Raw genomic sequence first — 20,818 nt, 5'->3', positions numbered from 1 at the left:
CACAGAATGTTCCTTTAATATCTCCAATTTTCCTGAACAGATCTCTGGTTTTTCCTTTTCTATTATTTTCCTCTATTTCTTTTCATTGTTCATTTAAGAAGGCCCTCTTGTCTCTCCTTGCTATTCTTTGGAAGTCTGCGCTCAATTTTCTGTAACTTTCCCCATCTCCCTTGCATTTTGTTTCCCTTCTCTGCTATTTGTAAGGTCTCGCTGGACAGCCACTTCTTTCTTGCATTTCTTTTTCTTTGGGATGGTTTATGTTGCTGCTTTCTGTACAATGTTACAGGAAAGTTCTTCAGGCACTCTGTGCACCAAATCTAGTTCCTTAAATCTGTTCTTTACTTCCACTGTGTATTCATAAGGGATTTGGTTTAGATTATACCTGACTAGTCCAGTGGTTTTTCCTACTCTCTTCAGTTTAAGCTTGAATTTTGCTATGAAAAGCTGATAATCAGAGCCACAATCAGCTCCAGGTCTTGCTTTTGCTGACTGTATAGAGCATCTTTGGCTGCAGAGAATATAATCAATCTGATTTTGGTATTGCCCATCTGGTGATTTCCATGTGCAGAGCCGCCTCTTGTGTTGTTGGAAAAGAATGTCTGAGATGTTCTCTTGACAAAACTCTATTAGCCTTTGCCCTGCTTCGTTTTGAACTCCAAGGCCAAACTTACCTGTGGTTCCTTTTATCTCTTGACTCCCTACTTTAGCACTCCAGTCCCCTATAATGAGAAGAACATCTCTCTTTGGTGTCAGTTCTAGAAAGTGTTGTAAATCTTCATAAAATTGGTCAATTTCAGTCTCCTCAGCATTGGTGGTAGGTGCATAAACTTGGATTATTGTGATGTTGAAAGGTCTGCCTTGGATTCGTATTGAAATTATTCTATCATTTTTGAGATTATATCCCATTACAGCTTTTCCCACTCTTTTGACTATAAATGGTAACACATGCAAAATGGGAGGAAGGGGGTAAAGTATAATTCTCTTAATATGTATATAATGGTCATACATATTTGATGACCCTCAAGTCAGAGAGATACAATTTAGACATAAATGTTGTTGTTGTATTCGCTAAGGCTTTCACGGTCGGGATCTAATGGTTGTTGTGGGTTTTTTGGGCTCTTTGGCCATGTTCTGAAGGTTGTTCTTCCTTATGTTTTGCCAGTCTCTGTGACCGGCATCTTCAGAGGACAGCACTCTGTGCTCTGGTGAGTACTGTCCTCTGAAGATGCTGGCCACAGAGACTGGCGAAACGTTAGGAAGAACAACCTTCAGAACACGGCCAAAGAGCCTGAAAAACCCACAACAACCGTTGTTGTTGTTGTTTAGTCGTTAAGTCATGTCCAACTCTTCGTGATCTCATGGACCAGAGCACACCAGGCTCTCCTGTCTTCCACTGCCTCCTGGAGTTTGGTCAAATTCAAATGTCAAAGATTTCTGTAATGGATCAAACGTAACTGAATTAATTCATAAAGAGTAGTAGTAGAAGAAAAAAATTAGCTAGGATTGTCTTTAGTTTGTTGTCTGTTCAGCTTTCACCAGTTCTTTTTTAGACAACTTTTGTGGGAGACCTGGATATAAAGCATTGCCTTGAGCAGCTGACTTTTGTGCTGTCTTCTGTGGCCTGTTTTTCTGCAGCCTCTTTTCTCTTGGAGCCAATTGTTGTTGGCCCAGCCCAGCCCCAGTTAGATACTTGCAAGAAGAGGGAAAGAAAAAAAGCTCATTCCTCATCAGATTTCTCCCTCACACAATAAGGTGATTCTTCCTCCACACGAGATTATACTGGATTCTAATTTCTGCCATAGACAATAAATGGGTCAGGAGTGATGGAAGTTGTAATCTTACGTCTGGATGGCCAGTTTTCTTACTACTCATGCAGACCCATTTCCTCACTTGATCAAGGGTTTAGATTATGGTTCTCCATCTTGACAAACTGATTGAGATTACATTACATTAATCATGCTCCAAAACAGCTATATGAAATCTTGCATTTTTAAAAGATTCTATTAAAGTAATCAACACAGCTTTTAATTTGAAACAGTAATGCATCTCTCTATCCTTAGATTCCAGAAAATAATTGATGGAATATAATAAGGTTGCTTTCTGTCTGTTTTGGACTCTTTTAATTAAGAGCTCTGTTTAATAGACTGCATATTTGTTCTAGAGTAGTAGTGTACTTTTTTGTGAATGCTTTGCTTCCAGATCAATTAAATTTTGTGTGCAAAGATACCAGATAAGGCAGTCCTTTTCTTTTTGCACAGTCTATGGTAGAAGCAAGCTGGTGGGTTACCATGTTCTGAAGTAGTGGGATGTCCCTTTGTGATTAGGTTCTTCTAAAGTTGGTGACAGTTCCCTCATTTTGAGAGGAATGAGAGATGGAGACAGTTTTGATTGTCCAACTGCTTCAATTTTATTAACATCATCAACTTCTTGATGAACAAGGTTAAATGGATCGAAACAGCTTAATTTTGTGATAGTTTTATGACTCAAGATCTTCATTTCAAGTGTAAATATGTCACTCCCCACATTGGGGCTGGACCAAAGCGCTCGCAGTCGGTTATCAGTCTCACGGGGGCGCTCCTCACTGCACACACTGTCCCACAACAAGGATGTCTCACCCAGTCCCCTTCTAGGGTGGATTGTTGTAGGAGGGACTGGGACAGATCACTTTCCTCCCTCCACCTTGGTTGTGGGGGTGAACCACGGCCATCCATTCCAGCGGTTTCACCACTTTCCCTTCACTTCTGGGCAAGTCAGGATCAGGGAGCAATCCCCCTCAAGGTTTGGAAATTCCCTTAACAAATCACAGACCTTACTAGCCACTTCATCACCCCCTTCTGTCTGCACCGTGCTGTCTTTTGTGTTTCTCTCTTTCTTCTCAGCTTCCACTCTAAATTCCCGCATGTCACTCCACTCTTTTATAACCTCTTCCCACACTATCAGATCTTGTTCCTCCCCTTTGTCTCCTTCATTGTCTTCCACCAAGCACACCTCTACTGCCTTTTCCCCCTTCACCTCTTCCTCTTCTATTTTTATAAGTTTACCCTCTACACATCCGCACACCTCTTCTTGTCTATCCTTTGCTGAGGACGACACACTAGCCTCCTGTCCTTCACACCCCTGATTGGAGCATGGGGAACTGGCGCCCCTTTCCCACTTTTATTTGTCACTTATCAATCCTATGACCATTGCAATCAGAAATAAAGAAAACCATTGCTAGCATATACTTTGGTTCTTTGGTTGTAAAAAAAGAGAAGAAGAAAGGAAAGAGAAAGGAAAAGCTCATATGACTGATATTAATATTGACATAGATGTATAAATCAGAAGTTGAACTTCAAATCTTACTGAGTACATATAGCTGAGTTTCCATAAATCTGAATTAGTGGACTGGTACATAAACAGTAGTTTCAAAACTGGAATATAAAAAGAGAATTGGGCAGGGGGTATGATCAAATGTTTAGGGATAACATTATCATGATAAATGACAAAAACCTAATGACAGGAAGGCACACCCCAGATATCTAATATCTATTCTGCACTCAGGTTGGACCAAAGTAAAACTGAATTAATATCAGCCCTAATAGAAGAAGAAAAGATTGACCTGGCATGTATAAGTGAAACTTGGGTGAGAGACGAAGGGGGAGGAGCCCTTCCCAGCTGTGTTTCCCAGGCTTGATCCAGTGTCATGGCAGATCGGGGGTGAGAGGTGGGGAGGAGTTGCTGTTGTTCATATAACTTTTTTCACTATCGGCAGAATTACTGCCCTATCATGCCCAAGTTTTGTGTATATTTCCCTCATGCTGGACTATGGGGAGAGAATGTAGCTGATGTTGTTGTACAACAACCCTGCTCACTTCCTATCAGAGCTGACAGTACATATCTCACAGACTTTTGCTACTGGGGGACTTCAACATACATGTGGAGACATAGTCATCTGGAGTGGCTCTGGAGTTCATGGAGACCATGATGGCCAGGGGTCCAGCCCAACTTTCCATTGGGCCCACCTGTTGCTGATCTATACCTGGTGGTCATGTTTGGGCAGGGGGAAGATGATCCAAAAATGGTGAATTTTGAATCCACCCTGTTGTCATGGTCAGATCATCTCCTCCTGAGATTTGGACTCTGAGCCACTGTGACACTCCACGGTGGTCCACCTCTGAAGACTGATGGATCCAAATGGCTTCCAAAATGTCCTGGTAGGTTCCTGGCTGATATGGATGATGCTTCTGTCAATGCTCTGGTCACTCATTGATACTCAGAGGTGACCTGATCTATAGACACAATTGCTCCTAAATACCCTCTTTGCTGTAGAGCCTAGTCTTTCCCGTGGTTCAAGGAGTTGTTAAGGACGATGAAGCAACTGCGAAGACATTTATAGAGGAAATGAAGGAAATCTTTTATGGAGCAGTATCCAATAATGGCCCTAAAGGCAGTATCCAAAAGATACAAAAATAAATGTAAGGGCACTACGATAAACCATAATTCCCAGCAAATTGTCAACAGCTAATCAACAGGCAGAGCTTTTCCATATCGCTTTTGGCCTTATTTCTTCCAGACAAAAACAATCCTCATATCCAAATATAGAAATTGTAATAGATTAGCAGCCCATTTTAGAGCTAAGGCTGAAAGCATCCATTGTGATCTCCATGTTGATATCAGTAGATTTGAAGAAGATGTCGGAAGTACCATCTAGTCAGGTTAAATCAGTTCCAGTTGGTATGGCCTGAGAATGCAAAGGCACCATGTCTTATTTAGATTCTTGCCCATCAGGACTCCTAAAAGCAGCTAGGGAGTTGGCTAGGGAATGTATATCATCAGTGCATCTCTACAGGAGGGCTGTTTACCTTTTCTCTACAAGGAGACCATTAGGAGGCCCATTCCAAATAAATTAAATTTGACATTGGATGATCTTAGTAACTTTTAAAGAAGGCAATAAAACCAGAATTGTTTAAACCTGCCTTTTATTAGTTATTGTACCAGTGATGTCCAATGTCATCTTAAATTGTTTATTTATTTAAAGGATAGGTTATCTAGTCAGTGGTTTTACTGATTAATTTGTCTGTCAATTTTATATTTTTTCCTGTTGCATGTTTTGCTATACACTGCCCAGAGAATGCATTGTCCTATGAGGTGGTATATAAGTTGAAATACAGACAGACATATATGTTTAGTATCTCTAGAATGGGAAGAAATGATTATAACTATTAAGGCTACATGGGGAGTGCAAATTCAGCCTAAGTGGGGATATATTCTCCCAAGATGCAGGCTTATAGTTTGGATCTATTCCTGAATTCAACCCTGAATCTGGATGCCCAGCTTTTAGTTTGTCCTTTGGCATGTTTGTTTGTTTGTTTTGTATACCGGTCATCTGGCTACCGCGGCTACTATTTGTGGTTTGCATGGTTAAACCTTGTGCATCAGCTGTGTCCATATTTGGAGATCTCTGACACAGCCATGGTAATGGGCTGGAACATGGCCTTACTATTTCCAATTTGGGTTACTATAGTATAATGTATATGTTTAAAAGTGTTCAGAAACTTCAGCTGGTGCAATTAGCCAGGCTGGTTATAGGAAGTGCATGACTTTCTTATTTCAACAGCTTCATTGACATGGCGTTTCTGGGATGGGTGTGGCCTACAAAATCTACAGCTCAGGTATAGGCTTTCTGAAGATTCATTTTGATACATATAAGCTGGCTTTAGCTCTGAGCTAATGACTGTGAGTAGGCCTACACACATACAAACCATCTTCGAACGCTTCTGCCAATTATTCTTTTTCTGTTGCATGATTCCTAAATGGGTTTTCTAAGTATCAAAGAACAGCTGTTTTCTTTTTGTCCTGTTATCAGCATCCATTTCTAGCCACTGGTCACAATTGCAGCACTAGGCTTGACCTTTACCACTCAACAGCAACATACAAGTGTATACATTATATACTTACAATGCTACTGCTCCTCCCTTCCTGTTTCTGAACAACGCACCCTTCAATTGATGTATTCCAATCATAAACCTTATTAGATCATAATTACCATACCAAGCAGGTTTTCAGCTTCATTTTGTTTTTGTTTTTTAATGGTGTTTTGCAAAAACAACTAAGTAGGAAACAGGACCCTGCCCTGAGGATTTTATGATCCAAATCGGGTGTTAAATCCTAAATGAAAACACAAACAGCCAATAATGTTTACACAACTTCATCCATCTTATGATGACTCAGTGGTCTTGATTTTAACAGAGAGTTTATTTTCAAAAACTATAGGGTTTTTTTTACATTTTATCCAAAGCTAGCCTTCATCTGTTTTCTTTTCATGCATACTTATGACAACATAGGTAACATTCTGGGGCCCCATTCCAAACCTGGGTGCATCCAAAGTCAAAGTGGATGGAATAAAAGGTGAACAGTTTGAAAAAAATCTGTTTTTTCTTGGTCTCCATAAGTATCACAACAGCCCTAATTTTTGCTTCCAGGTAGCAGTTGAGAAAGCAGCACTTCCACAGGTCTAATTTCTAATTACATGACATGACTTCATCAGGATTTTACAGTTCTAGTGCTTTGTGACAGGAATGTTGAAGTAGTAAACTGCAGGATTGTTTCTGTGTGCCAGACACTGTAAAGCAGTACTCACTATCTTATTTCCTGTTAAAGTACTGAAGTCATATACATTTGTCGGAGATGAAATGAATTTCCGCGCTGATTTTTCTCTGTTAAAAGCGAATTCATTTCATTTATATAGCATAGCTTTATGATTGGAATACTCTATGACATGTTGACGTTCATATTTAATGCTCTCTGCAGCTCTTTAGCATCTGGGGTCTCTTCCTGAACTGTCCAATATATTTTTCATTCACTGTTCAGAAAACCAGTGAATTTCTTACACTGTGGTTTATCTGTGATGAATTTCTAGCCCATGCTACTGTAGAGTCATAGAATCTGAAATTGGGAAAGATTATTAGATCCAATATTTTATCTTGCTGCTGAACATTTTTATGGAATCTCAGTCTGCGTAGAATATAAGGGGTATTAGACTCAAGGTGCAATTGATTTTTGCCAAAATGAAGCAGCGTTCTACTTGTCACTATCCTGACCTTCTCCCTTGTAGGAATTTCATTGTGCCTGGAATCAATCACTCATCCCTGGCATGACTGACTACACAATGTGCAGACGAAAGTGCTCCAGGGATAGCACTCCTACCTCAGCACTACAGTAATCATGACAACCACATCTTCATATCTAAAGTTGTGTGCACACAGGTGTGCAATGGGATTTTTGACCAATAAATTATCAAGTAGAAAAACAAGTATACAATAATGATTGTAAAAGCTAAGTTTAAAAGCTTGAAAAATACACTTAAAGGTAACATATGCCTAGCTTCTTGAAGGTGCTGGACATGCCTGATTCAGGCTGCTTTTTAACTGTTGTTAAAAGAGTAAAAGGAAGAGGGCCAACCTTACCGCCAAAGGAAGAGCATTTACAACTTAGGAGCAGCCACACACAAGGCCTGCTCTTGTGTTCCTGTCAAATGCACCTGAGATGGAAATGGAGTGAGAAAAGGGCCTCATCTGCAGACCTTCAGGGTTGGGAAGACTCAAATGAGGTGATAAGATAACCAACACATTGAATTGGATCAAGACACAGACTGCTAACCAGTACAGCTGTTGTAGCAGAGGAGTTATGTGCTCCCTGTGATTGCCCCCTGTCACAGCTGTCTTGCCATATAAACTAATGAGAAGCATGACTCAAAAACATAACATTTTCATATTCATTGTTATATTTTGCATTGTGTTGTTTCCTTGAAGAAAAAAGAAGAGAAAAATCATTAATACTCATTATTTATATGACAGTGTAATATACAGTAGGTCTGTGATCCTGCTTTCTCTGTCAATATAAACATTTAGACCAAATTTGTATATACTGTTGGTGACATGAACATCTGATTGCTCAATGACTGATTATGTTATGTAGCATCTATAGATTTTTCTTATAATTTTTTTATTCCTTCCTTTGTGCCTGTGTATATGTGTGGAGGGAGAATTTGTGGGGGCGGGCAGATGCGTAGAAAGATTTTTTTTTTTGTATTTTTTATTTTTTATAAGGGATAACAAAAAGGAAAAGGGAATTGGGATTGATGAGGAAGAGGGGAGACAATAACATACTTTCATCCATTCTGTACCTATTGCCATATCAAGATTTTAAATTATTCTATTTACTCTTTTCTGCCTTCTAGATTCAGTTCTCCTTTCAATATGTACTGTTCACAAGCTGCCTGTTGATTCTGTCCACTTGTTAAATAGATCCCATCTTTCTGTTGCCTTTTGCAAGGGATAGTCCTTCATGACTTCTGATAAAATGTCCATTTCGGCTATTTCCCGTATCTTTTCAATAAGATCTTCTTGTTTCGGTACCGTTGATCTTTTCCAATTTTTAGCATATAAAATTCTAGCTGCCGTAACTATGTATATAACTATATAATTCTTTGACTTATCTATATTTTCAGGTATCATACTCAATAAAAACAGTTCTGGTGTTAATGGCACTTTACAGAGCAATATTTGTTCCAACATTACATGTACTCTTTTCCAATATTGTTTCGCTACTCCACATGACCACCACATATGATAATAGCTTCCCACTTGTGATTCACATTTCCAACACTTATTTGATACATCTGTATACATCTTTGATGTGTAGAAAGATTTAAACTTCTCTTTTGATCCTGATTCAGATTAGAGTACCACATGCTTACCTGTAAGTAAGAAGAAAAGAAAGAATTGACAGTACACTGTGTACTTATTGTAGCAGATTGGCTCTGAGATTCAAGTAGCTGTAATACATGTCTAAATAAATAGACCTTATAAAATTCCAATAATCCATCTAGACCAGCCATTCTCAACCTTTTTTGGGCTATGGCCATAAACTCAATATGAAAGAAAAGCTGAATCAGGATTGTTTACAAACTACGTGTACAGTAGGTTACAGCAGAGCTTTTGACTATGTAGATCAGGCTTGTCCAACCCGCGGCCAGAGGGCCGCATACGGCCCAGGGCAGCTCGTAATGCGGCCCAGTGCAATTTTTTATTTTTAAAGAAATTCCAAAGTTTCAAGTTACACTGCCAGCACTTGCGGCCGGAATGTAGCCAGGGCATGTCACAACAGTAGAGGGGGAGAGAGGGAAGGAAGGAGTGGGAGGGGAGGGGACAGAGGGGCTGCATGACTGCATTGTGCCGTCCCCGTCAATAGGTGGACCCCCTCCCGGCCCCATAAAGCCGCCGGAGTCAAAGCTGGCAGCCTCTGCTGTCTGAGATCGCAGCTGCCGGTAAGCACGCTTGGAGCAGAGCTGCGGAGGACGGCTAGGGCTGCCTCCCCACGCGGCCCAAACCAAATTTTCATCTTCTAATGTGGCCCAGGGAAGGTGAAAGGTTGGACACCCCTGATGTAGATCATGAGAAGCGATGGGTTGTTCTGAAAAAAATGGGTATGCCCCAGCACTTCATTGTCCTAATCTAATGTACAACTTCTGTCATGGACAAGAAGCTACTGTTAGGACAGAATATGGAAAGATGGAATTTTCTGTATACAAAAGTGTCAGACAAGGATATATTTTAACCCCCTTATCTGTTCAATCTGTGTTCAGAATACATCATATGAAAAGCCGGACTAGATTCAGATGGAGGAGGAGTGAAAACTGGTGGAACAAAACATCAATAATTTAAGAAATGCCGATGACACCATCTTACTGGCAGAAAGCAATCAATCAATCTTTATTTTGCGGTCTCCGACCCATTAAAATACATACATGTAATATTTAAAATAAATGGAAGCAAATTAAACATTTCAAGATAGCTAAAACAGTATAAATTGATAAAATAGATTACCCATACTTTTTTTAAAATGACGGGTTAGGTAGAGGTCAAGATTGTTTTTCGTATTCTTTGGGAAGAGAGAAAGAATTTGGCCACTGATTCGGTGGTTACCTTGTTTGTGTCACTTAATAAATATTTTGTATGCCAAATCAGAGTCCTACCTGGAAAGACATTCATTATGGGCTTGAGGAATTTGATATGCTCATTTCTGTAAAAATTACACTCAAAAAGGACGTGCTTCAAAGTTTAGATTTCTCTATCCTTACAAGGACACAATCTTTTGTCAGATTTCCTTCTGTATCACATCTAACACAGAGTGTGGTGCCCTTAATAAGATATAGGAGTCTCTTATCTACAGAGGTTTTGTATAATTTTGACCATAGAATATCTCCTGGGGCAGAATCAAAGGCTGATTTTAAGTCTATGAATGCAGTATAGATCCTGTTACCATGAGAGGACATATATTTCTCTGCAAGATGGCTCAAAATCATACAGTGATCGATTGCTGATCTACCCTTTCTAAATCCTGCCTGTTCCTTTCCCAAGATATTTCCCCCCTCTTTCCAAGCAAGTAGTCTTTGATTTAAATGATTGGAGTACAATTTACCCAGCACAGAGAGTAGACTGATTGGTCTGTAGTTGGTTGGGTCTCCTCTTTCTCCTTTCATAAAGATAGGTATTATTGTGGCTTCGGACCAAGCAGTGGGAAATTTATCTGAATTATTGATATGGGTAAACAAGTTTGCCAACAGAGGTGCTCACCAATCCTTTAGCATTTCAGGGAGAATGGCATCTGTTCCTGGGGCCTTGCCTGATTTCATACTTCTAATCAGGGTTTTTGTTTCAAGTCACTGTGACCAGCCTCCATGGAGGAGCAACAATGACTTGTATACTATGTTTAAGTTACAGGTACATGCTTAAGTCAGAATTCTATCCCAAATACAGTAGAAATATAGTTTAATAAAAAAAGAACAATGAGAATGTTTCATTTACATTCTAACATTGCAGGAACCTATACCCTAAAAAGGCACAATCAAAAATCAGAATACTGTATAATTTAACTTATAATTTAAAGGTAAAAAAATCATTATAACTTTAAATCAGCTTTAGCCTTTAAGCATAGTATAAGTGACACAAAGACAATTATTCTAAGTGCTCAGCCAGCCAATCCAGTTTGAATCTATGGAGGAAAATTCGTGTTGTCCTTCTTTGTTGGTGTTGTTCTACTACTGCTATATGATTCTTATTGATATCCAGTGTGTGTGTTTTCCATTGTGTGTGTGTTCTGCCTCCCTATATTTATATTTCTCTCAGATGTTTACAGTTTTCTTTAAAACTATAAATATTCTCTTTTGCTTGTCCTGTAACTATAGGATCTTGAATCATTAAGGAACATTTTTAATAGAAATCTCTATTGTGTTTGCTACTTCTGATCTTACAGTTCCTGCAAAGCAGAACCTGGCAAGTTGCCGTCATGATAATAAACATTATTGTTGTGACTAACAGTTACAGAGTTGATGGGCTGAAACTTCAGAAGTCTAGTAAAATTAAACAGATCAGTTCACAGGAGATGAAATGCCACTTATCTGTCATTTTAACACGTTGCAAGATTCTACATATTTCAATACACCTTCATGTCAATCTTTTTTATATATTATCAGTTGTAAACACACTCAACTGTCAGGAATGTTGTTGTATAGTGACTAGAGATGGGGACGAATATAAAAATGGATCAGTTTTTCTGACGAATATAGCCAATTCATCATATATTCGTCGATCCGTATTTGTAAAATTTTAAATCAGGATGAATATGGCTTGATGAATATTTCTTTGGTTTTATTTGTCAATCTGTTCATATTCATCTATATTCGTTACCGGTTTTGGGGGCCTCTCTGAACTTGCTGGTGCCAGTTCGAAGCTCTGGCAAATCAGGACAGAGATCCTGGATTGGCATATCTGGCAGACAATAGCGCAGCTGAAAGGTGCATCTGCTTTTACAGAAAATTCATATAAGCTTTTCCTGTCTGACCATTTCCCACTTCTGTTCATGCTCTTTGGAGTGAGAACAGTTGCTGGCTTGCTGGTGCTCTTGCGCTTTTGCTTTCACGGCAGCAAAGCAAAGATTTTTATTTTTATTTTTCATCATCATTCATAAATCATCACCAACTTTACTGGGAATTTGGAGAGAGATTTCAGGTAGCTTGGGCTACTTCTTCAGAAGGGCTTAATTTTATTTCAATTCAAATCAATCAAACATCTTTTTTTTCCCTGGAGGCTTGCGTGTGTATGTGTGTGTGTGTGTGTGTGTGTGTATGTATCGTCCAGTGGTGGGGGAACTGCCGTTGTGTGACTGTGGAATCTCTTTTCCTTTATATTCAGTTTTCAAAAGTTCATTTTAGGGAAGCTTCTGTCTCTCAGGGAATTTGGTGGGTGGCTGGATCCATCATTCCTTTTTCTTCTAAAACTTATTTGGGTGTGTTTGTGTGTGTGTCTAGGTGGGAGGATTATTCAGTTTTCAAAAGTTCATTTTAGGGAGGCTTGTGTCTCTGAAGAAATGTGGTGGGTGGCTGGATCCATCATTCCTTTTTCTTCCAAAACTTATTTTTCTTTTTGGAATTTTTTGGTTTCTCTGCCACATTGGATGGGGGGGGGGATTTTCCTAGTTATGTTATACTGATGGGCAATATATTCCAGCAGCCCAAAAATTCTTTCAGGCAAAAGTGGTCAGCCAGATGCTCTACGGTACCTTTATAGGGCCTCCATCCAGCTGCTTTGATCTGATAGAGAGGGTTCAGACTAAATTCCTTAGAGCAATTCTTGAAGTTCCAAGATGCGTAACAAACGCACAAATTCATTTAGAGACAGGCTCACTAACAATCTTAGCCAAAATTACACTAGTCTCCTTTCAATACTGACTTAAAATAAATTCTCAGTTACAGGGATTAACCCATCTACTTCTAGAGGACAATTTTCATTCAAAGTGGTTGAAAATGGTCCTAAACAAATTGCATGTTATGGGCTTCTCTCCACAAGTGATATTGAGAATGCAATGGGATGAAGCAAAATCAGCCCTTAAACAGAAAATAATGGACATGGAAAGACAGGTAGATCTTAGTAGATGCCCCAGTTTTAGACATGCACAAATATCGTTTGCTCCCCATGGCCTATTTATCACAGCTTGAGACATCTAAGTTTAGGAAAGCCTTTACTCTGGCTAGATGTGAGGACTTTCCCTCAGCGGTGTTGGAAGGCAGATTTAAGAAGATCCTGAGGGAACAGAGATTCTGCCCTTATGGATCTAATGAGATAGAATCTATTGAGCATATGATGCTCAGATGTTAACAGGTATAACAAGATTCAAGGAAAATATATTACACCTCTCTTAAAAGACATGACAAGCCAATCAGACTTAGACTACTGTAACCAATTGTTAATTGATCAAAATCAGATTACTACAGAACTGGTAGCAAAATTTTGGGTGGCATGATGTAGTAGCCAGAATAGATAGACAAACCATTAGTCATTGGTTATATTTGTTGTTTTATTGCTTTTTGTTTATTTGATTTGGCTTTTGCAGTATATGTCTGTACTTGAAGCTCTGCATTCAATTTTGTTATATGTATGGCTTGATGCTGTAACAATAAAGTATGTATGTATATGTACTGAGGGGGGGGCTTTGTTTAGGCAGGCAGGTGACATTTTAGCAAAAGAATTACACCACCATCATTGTAAAAATAAAATTAACACACAAACTCTGACCCCCTATTAGTTTCTTTCCTCAATCTCCATTGCTTTATTTGTTTAGTTGGTTTGTTAGGCAGGCAGTAGAAAACGAAGGGATTTCTTCAGGGGCAATCCAAGGGGAAGAAGGCTGCGAAGCTACGCAGGGTAGGTAGCAGCACCGTCATCACAACCACCACATGCACAACCACATCTACGATAACCAGTGGTGCCACTGTCCCTCCTCCGGTGGCCTTGCAGGCAGGCAGGCCAATGCTTTCAGAGATGCCAAAAGAACTGCCACTCCTCTTCCTAGAGGAAACTGAGGAGTTACTGGTTTCCGAAGTTTCCCAGTCTGATTTGGACCCAGTAACGGCAGGGCAGGCTTCACAGCCCCCACAACCTGTCTCCAGAGTCATCTGTTTCCTCCTCCTAGACCAGCAGCACCCCCGGGACACAGAGTTCTTCCCACGCCAGCACTCAGGGGCAGGCAGTGGGTCCTCGTTTCGGCAAACATGGCAGGTGTCATGTAGAATCATTTCATGGTGCTCAGCGATAACTCACGGCTGCCCCAGGCATCTGTCCCCCACCACCCTCTGCCAACATCTGGAGAGGCACTACCCAAGGCTCCTGTCCAGGGAAGGCACTTCATCCGCACTGTCTGGGAGAGGGAAAAGAGCAGCTCCAGGAGAGGCAGAAGGGAGGCAGGAAGAGACGCCTCCTTTCAAAAGAGCAGCCACAGGGGTTTCTGGGGCTGGGAGCATGAAGCAGGCCATGCTCCATGAATTGGCACCCATTGGATCCACCATGACCCTCAGCCGGCGGTAGAAGGGCAAGGCCCAGCAGGTGGCCACTCGTCTCATCAGCAAGACGATTGCCCTGCTCGAACTTCCACTGTCCATCATGGAATCCCAAGCCTTCCGCCGGTTGCTGCATTTTTTGCCCCCTGGTACGACCTCCCCTCACGGAGAACTCTCAGTTCTAGAGTGCTGCCCTCGCTCTATGACTCTGTGAGGGTGGTGGTCCGTAACCATTTTTCACGGCTACAGAGGCGCAAGGTGCACTTCATGGCGGACGTGTAGAGTGGAGGTCAGCAAGGTTACTTCTTGCTCACAGCCCATTGATGGCAGCCAGAGGACTTGAATAGTGGCAGGGCATTGGTGACAGGGCTGCAGGGGGAGGACCTTGGCCTGCCCCCAGGATACAGGTCCTTTTTGCTGCAGGCACGGCACATGGAAACTCAAGCAACGGAGAGGAACATCGCCGATGAGTTCCTGTCCATGCTGCAGGAGTGGGCACTGGAGGGGGAGGTGACCCGTGGCCACATGGTCACAGATGCCAGGCGGAACATGTTGGCGGCATTGAACGTGGTAGGCTTTGAGGGCATCCTATGCATGGCACACAAATTACACCTTGTGGTGTGCAATGCCCTTGGCCTGGGCAGCCACATCAAGCCTGAGTGGGATGCAGGCACCCAGGAGATGCAGGCACTCCTGGAGCAATGGCACCAACTGGTGGGCCACTTCTCCCACAGCCTGAAAGCTGCCTGCTGGCTGCGTGAGAGGCAGGAAGAGTTGGGTTAGGAGACCCACATTCTCCTAAAAGACCTGTCCACTAGGTGGAAATCCACCTACACCATGGTGTCCCACCTGGTGGAGCATTAGGCTGTTTTGGAGGACATCATGTCCTCCATGCCCATTCTGCCCAGGGGGAGAGAGGTGGGCATCATTGCAATGGATTGGCTGGCCATCTCCCAGATGGTGGAGGTGCTCAAGCCCTTCCTGGAAACCATGGACAACTTGTGTGGTTATACGGCAAGACTGGGGCAGGTCATCCCCCTGATTCATGCCCTTGATTGGTCCCTGGAGACTGCGGTGGCACCAGGAGCCTCCCTCTTTCCATAGACTAGGGCTTTGGTGAAGAGGTTGCAGGCAGGCATGCAGAAGCGACTCCATCCTGTCTACAGCGACAGAGCTTACCACATGGCCTGCCTGTGTGGTCCTCGAATCAAGGGGAGTTTGGCAGCACGCACCTCAGACCTCAAGGAGTGGAGAATGGAGCTCTTTACTGAGGTCCGTACAGCGTTGGGGGCAGAATGCTTGCATGGGGCAACAGGAACATCAGGCCATGAGGGGCAGGGTGGTTTGTCCAAATCACAGGGAAGGACTTCACCTAGTGAAAGCTCCATCCACCACCAACATTACTGGAGCTATGTGGTTACCTTGGCACTTGCCTCAAGACAGCCAGCTGAGGAGGATTTGGTGTGAGAATATCTGGCTGAGCCCCCTCAGCTCCACCAGTCCAATTCCCCCCCATTACTAGGCTAGGAAACTAGTCATATGGCCAGAGTTGTCCAATGTGGCCCTGGACCTCCTTTTCATCCCCCCCCACCAGCATCCAGAGCGAGCCCGTGATTTCCCATCTCAGAAACATACTCCGACCATGCCGCTTGTGTTTGGATCGTCGGGGGCCATTGTTATAGGCAGTTAAAGTGCAGATGAATCGACGGATCGATTTGTACATTTGTCGAAGAATATTTGTATATTCGTATTTGTTCATTCGTTAACCTTGACGAATAATAGATCAAAACAAATCACCATTTTTTTAATTTGTCCCCATCTCTAATAGTGACCTTCCTTTCAGACTAAGCTGGAGCTGATTGTTTTACAGGAATTCCCAGCAAACTGCTGCTCAAACCTCATTTTTAAAACACAGTGTACATTTTCAGGGCTGCTATACCCCCTTATTTATTATAGCACTCTATACAGAGAAGAGTTTCACATCTTGACAAGACCCCTACCTCCAGGCTGAAAACTCATGGAATCCACTGAATCTGTGCGTGTTGACTATTTCCTGTCCATCTCCTCACTCTCTCAGTCTTTACTTTCTCATCTCATCTGTAAAGTCCTAAGGGAGAAGGCACCTTGTGATGTCTGCCTCTGGGCTTCAGTTGAACTGGTGAGGCTTTGGACAGTTGGGAAGATTACTATACACTGAAGGTGGAAGACACTCGCATACAGTTTTTGGCTACTTGTAATTGGAGTACATCTAAGAACATCCTACAGGAGAAGGCACTGATTTTTCTTTCTCCTTTGAATCTTTCCACCCCAAAAACATTTCTTTTCAATGCTTTTTCTTTCAAATTGAATTAGAATGATTGGGTAAATTGTAGCAATTGGGTAAATATGAAGTGCAGTAAAAAGAATGGTATATACCTTTGTTAATCAAGTGCTGTTGCATAGCGAATTTTATTTCTACATAATGACATAATTCATTCTTTAATTAGAAAAAGAGTAATAACAAAACAACATTTTCATCAGAATATTTTTTCTCTTCATCTTTTTTAGAATAAGAGCCAAGGACTGAGTTTTGTTCGGATACATGCACCATGGAATGTGCTTAGTCGAGAAGCGGAGTTTCTTAAAGTGAAAATGCCCACAAAAAAGGTAAGTAGGGTTCACGTCTTTTTTTATTATTATTTAAGCAGTTGCTGGATATTACGAAGGAAAAATGGCAATAGAAGAGGATTATCTCTGATTTCAGCTTCTCAGTGAGAGAAATGTGGTGGGAAAAAGGGAATTTGGAAGTGAGAGAGGCAATTTGGGTAACAGTGCCCCTCCACTGTGTCTGCCCATGCTGTCCTTTAAATGATTCTTACTGTCAATACCATTTCATTTCAAAACTGGCATTTTAATTTCTCCAAGCCCCATCGGAATGCATTGGGGCTGTAAAAAACAATCACCCCCCCCCAAAAAAACATGCAAGCCCCATCGGAATGCATTGGGGCTGGGGGGAAAATCACCCCCCCCCAAAAAAACATGTAAGCCCCATCAGAATGCGGCGGGGAAAGAAAAAAAAACACCCCCACCCAAACATGCAAGCTTACATTGGAATGTGTTGGGGCCAGAAAAACAATCACTAACCCTGCCCCCCAAAAATGCAAGCCACATTGGAATGCATCAGGGCAGAAAAAAACCACAAAAAAGAAAAACACAATACAGCAAGCCCCATCGGAATGCGTTGGGGCTGGAAAAAAAAGCACACACACTTTTTTTCTGGTTGTAACTTGAAGCTCCGGTCGCAAGTAGAAGCAAAATTTTGTGGCCCGAGCTGGTCGTAACTCAAAATGGTCATATGTTGGGACGGTCGTAAGTCGAGGCACCACTGTAGGTCAGTTTAGAATGCTGATGTGATCCATATGGGCCAAACAATTTGACTTCAGTTTGTCAAGTTTTGCTTACAAATCTCTGTTCTTGCCTGATTTATCCTGTTTTTAGAATGATTTTCTGGCATGCCAGGACACACCTTCTAGGTGAGTGACTTAGAAAAAGTCTGTAGTTGAGGTACATTTAAAAAAAAAAAAAACCTCTCAAATGAGTGTTTGCTGGTTTTCATATTTTGTATGGGAGACAACTGAATAGTATTACCAGTTCTATGCCTGTGTTTCAACTTGTAAGAGAAGTGTGATGCCTGTGTAATGCCCTCACACCCTGTGCATGTGGAATTTAAATATGACACTTGTTGAAAAATAATAGCTGACTTGAGAGCTGGATGTCATTCTCACTTAATAAACAAGTAAAATTTGTCCTATGAGCTCACCAGTGTACTACCCTGGAGCTATTAAATGTTCAGCTTGGCTAGAACAATTATATTTATTATTTAATAAGTGTATATAAAATATACACTTAAGAGGTATCACTAGGAAGCTTACTTAGTTCTATTGGTGTCAATGCTTTTCAACACCTCAGACTCACACTGTTTCCATCATTCTCCTTTTTACCCACCCTAAATGTATGTTTCTCAGGGCAGGACTTACACGCATCTCACACTAGACTCACTATCTGAACAAACAGAATCCATAATAGTTAAAACAAATAATATTGTTTTTATAAATGCCTGCATAAGTTTAATTCCAAGTGCATCTTAGAACAGGTTTTTTTTTTTACTGTTGTTAATGAAGTAGGAAGCTTAGAATTAGTTCTGAACAGGAAAAACACAACCTTTCTTATTGTAGGAAATTGTTATTTCTTTCTAGCAAACATAGCATATCTTAAAGTTGCAGGATGTATATTTGCCTCCATGATTCATCACTGCATTGCACTTAAAGTTTAAGATTTCCCCACAATCCTTTATTCTTTGATAACATTCATTTTGGACTACTTACTTTTCTGCTTCATATTGTTCTCATCTTTGAGGTACGATAGGTAGTTATGAATAGCATGGCCTCTTTAGTTTTTGGAGATAGGGAGCCCAGTGGAATGCACTCTAAACATTCTAGTAGGTCCCTTTGTTGCATGATTTTTTTCACTTGGAAGAGAGGTGGTCATGCCAGTAATCATTTGAAGTGGTTGGCTGCATAAGTTCTACTTCCTACTCTGCTGTTATAAGTGTCCTCACCATGGTGACAAATATTCTTTAATTGTGTGGGCAAGAAGGGCACGTGCAGATATTGCCCCTTTGGCACTGCATCCATACCCCAGCAGCCACCCAATCAATGCCTAGAATTGAGATCTTCACAGAGTGAGATACAGTGATGCCTCGCTAGACGATTGCCTCAGATGAAAAACCCGCAAGACGATTGGTTTTTGCGATCATGATGGTGCCTCGCAAGACTTTTTTTTTTTGAGACCGATGCATAGGGAACCTCGCAAGACGATTTTTTCACAAGACGATGATTTTTGCGGGATGAATTAAAATCATCTTGCGAGGCACCACTGTATATTATTCAAGGAGGAGTCCCATTGGCTGTTCTTTCACTCCAACATTTGGCCTGGTTCTCCTGACCACCCACTGTGGTGCTTTCTACTGTCAAGGCAGTGGTAGCAAGGCAAAGAGTTCTCTAAGTATGTAAGTGCAAGTGGCTATCCTATGATCTCACCCCGCCTAAAGGGGTGGCCAGCTCTGTGAATTTATGCCTTTTGTTTATTAATTCTTAAGCTACTATTTTATTAGGATCATGACTATATTCAATATACTGCAAAGATAATCCTTCAATTTATTGTATGTGCTATCTGCTTAATGGATTGGATAAGATGCAATAAAGTGACACTCATTCCTCATTAGATGGTGGTACTTTAGTGGGTGGCTTGTCTCACTGTGGAGGTTGCATTTACACAGCTGCCTTCCCCATAAAGCAGGTGTGTACAACCCACGGCCTGTGGGCTATCTGTTACCCCTAGAAGACTGTTGTGCAGCTCCACAACACCCTATCAAATCCCCATCTCTTTTTCAAGTCAATGAATGGTGGCACAGAAACAGAAATCAAGATTGGGATTGCTGGGAGGAAGAGAAGGGTACTGTTAACCATGTTCCCTTCACCTCGTCACTGAATTTGCCATATAAATTCATCATGATGCTTTTGAAGACTACCCTAAGACTGCACTTAATCCAGATCATAGCCACTGGTTTCCTAACCAGAAATGGTAGATGGGGACATACCTTGCTAGTTCTTAAGCAAATAGTGTATGTGAAAAATCCATAACAAGCTGATAGGTTCCTGGCTTGTAATAAAAACTACAAATAGTACGAAGTGCAGTCTTCATCCAGTCGCATTATCATGTCCAGATTAGTACCTTAATTTATAAAACAATGATGACCCAAGAATTTCTTGGTAGGTCAAATCAAAGGTCATCAAGTTCAGTCTTATTTTTCAGACAGGGGAACTGTGTGCCTGTGGAATTTGACAAGCAGTACATGAAAGTGATGACTCTCTAATGGCACGTGGGTGTATTATTACTGTCAGCATCTATTATTTAAAGATATATTGCTTCTGTACATGGAGATTCAAGTTAGTTATTGTAATTTATAGCTAGTCATGTTGAGTCCACTTTGCTGATTGAACAAATTGTACAAAATTTGGAGCTGTTTGTCAGAATGTCTTTTCCCTAAAAACAATTGCAGATATATCTACTTTTTCCAAGTCACTACCTGTTGGTATCTTAATCTTTTGTTTGTTGTTTCTTATCGTACACAACTCACTTTCTTGTGACCACTCTGAATTATCCAACAAATGTTCCAATGACCCACCAAAAACAGCAAAGCTATTAATATTTTTGGTGTGTAGATGGGTGGATGTAAGTAAAATACCTTGATGAGCTCCTGGTTTGCTTGATCCCTTCTCAGGTTGCAGAGGGGCTTTGGGTATCTCATGAAATGGATCTGCTCCCAGTCTGAAAGTCTGAATATAATGAAAGATTGCAAGATACTGTATAAGCTTGCTGATTACACTAAATGGGAAGCATGAT

The 20,818-nt window shown here is 41.1% G+C and overlaps 1 protein-coding gene across 1 annotated transcript in view; it reads left to right on the top strand.

Moving 5' to 3' along the window:
* The window catches only part of ANO2 (anoctamin 2), a 227,064-nt gene that overhangs the window by 38,293 nt on the left and 167,953 nt on the right, over positions 1-20,818 (top strand). The window contains exon 4 of the mRNA XM_020785745.3: positions 16,922-17,020. Within this exon, the coding sequence (XP_020641404.3) occupies positions 16,922-17,020 (99 nt within the window). The remainder of the gene's footprint in view (positions 1-16,921; positions 17,021-20,818) is intronic.

The sequence above is a fragment of the Pogona vitticeps genome, chromosome 5, assembly GCF_051106095.1.
Source record: "Pogona vitticeps strain Pit_001003342236 chromosome 5, PviZW2.1, whole genome shotgun sequence".
NCBI classification, from domain to species: Eukaryota; Metazoa; Chordata; class Lepidosauria; order Squamata; family Agamidae; genus Pogona; species Pogona vitticeps.
This window is presented reverse-complemented; position numbering and strand designations above follow the sequence as displayed.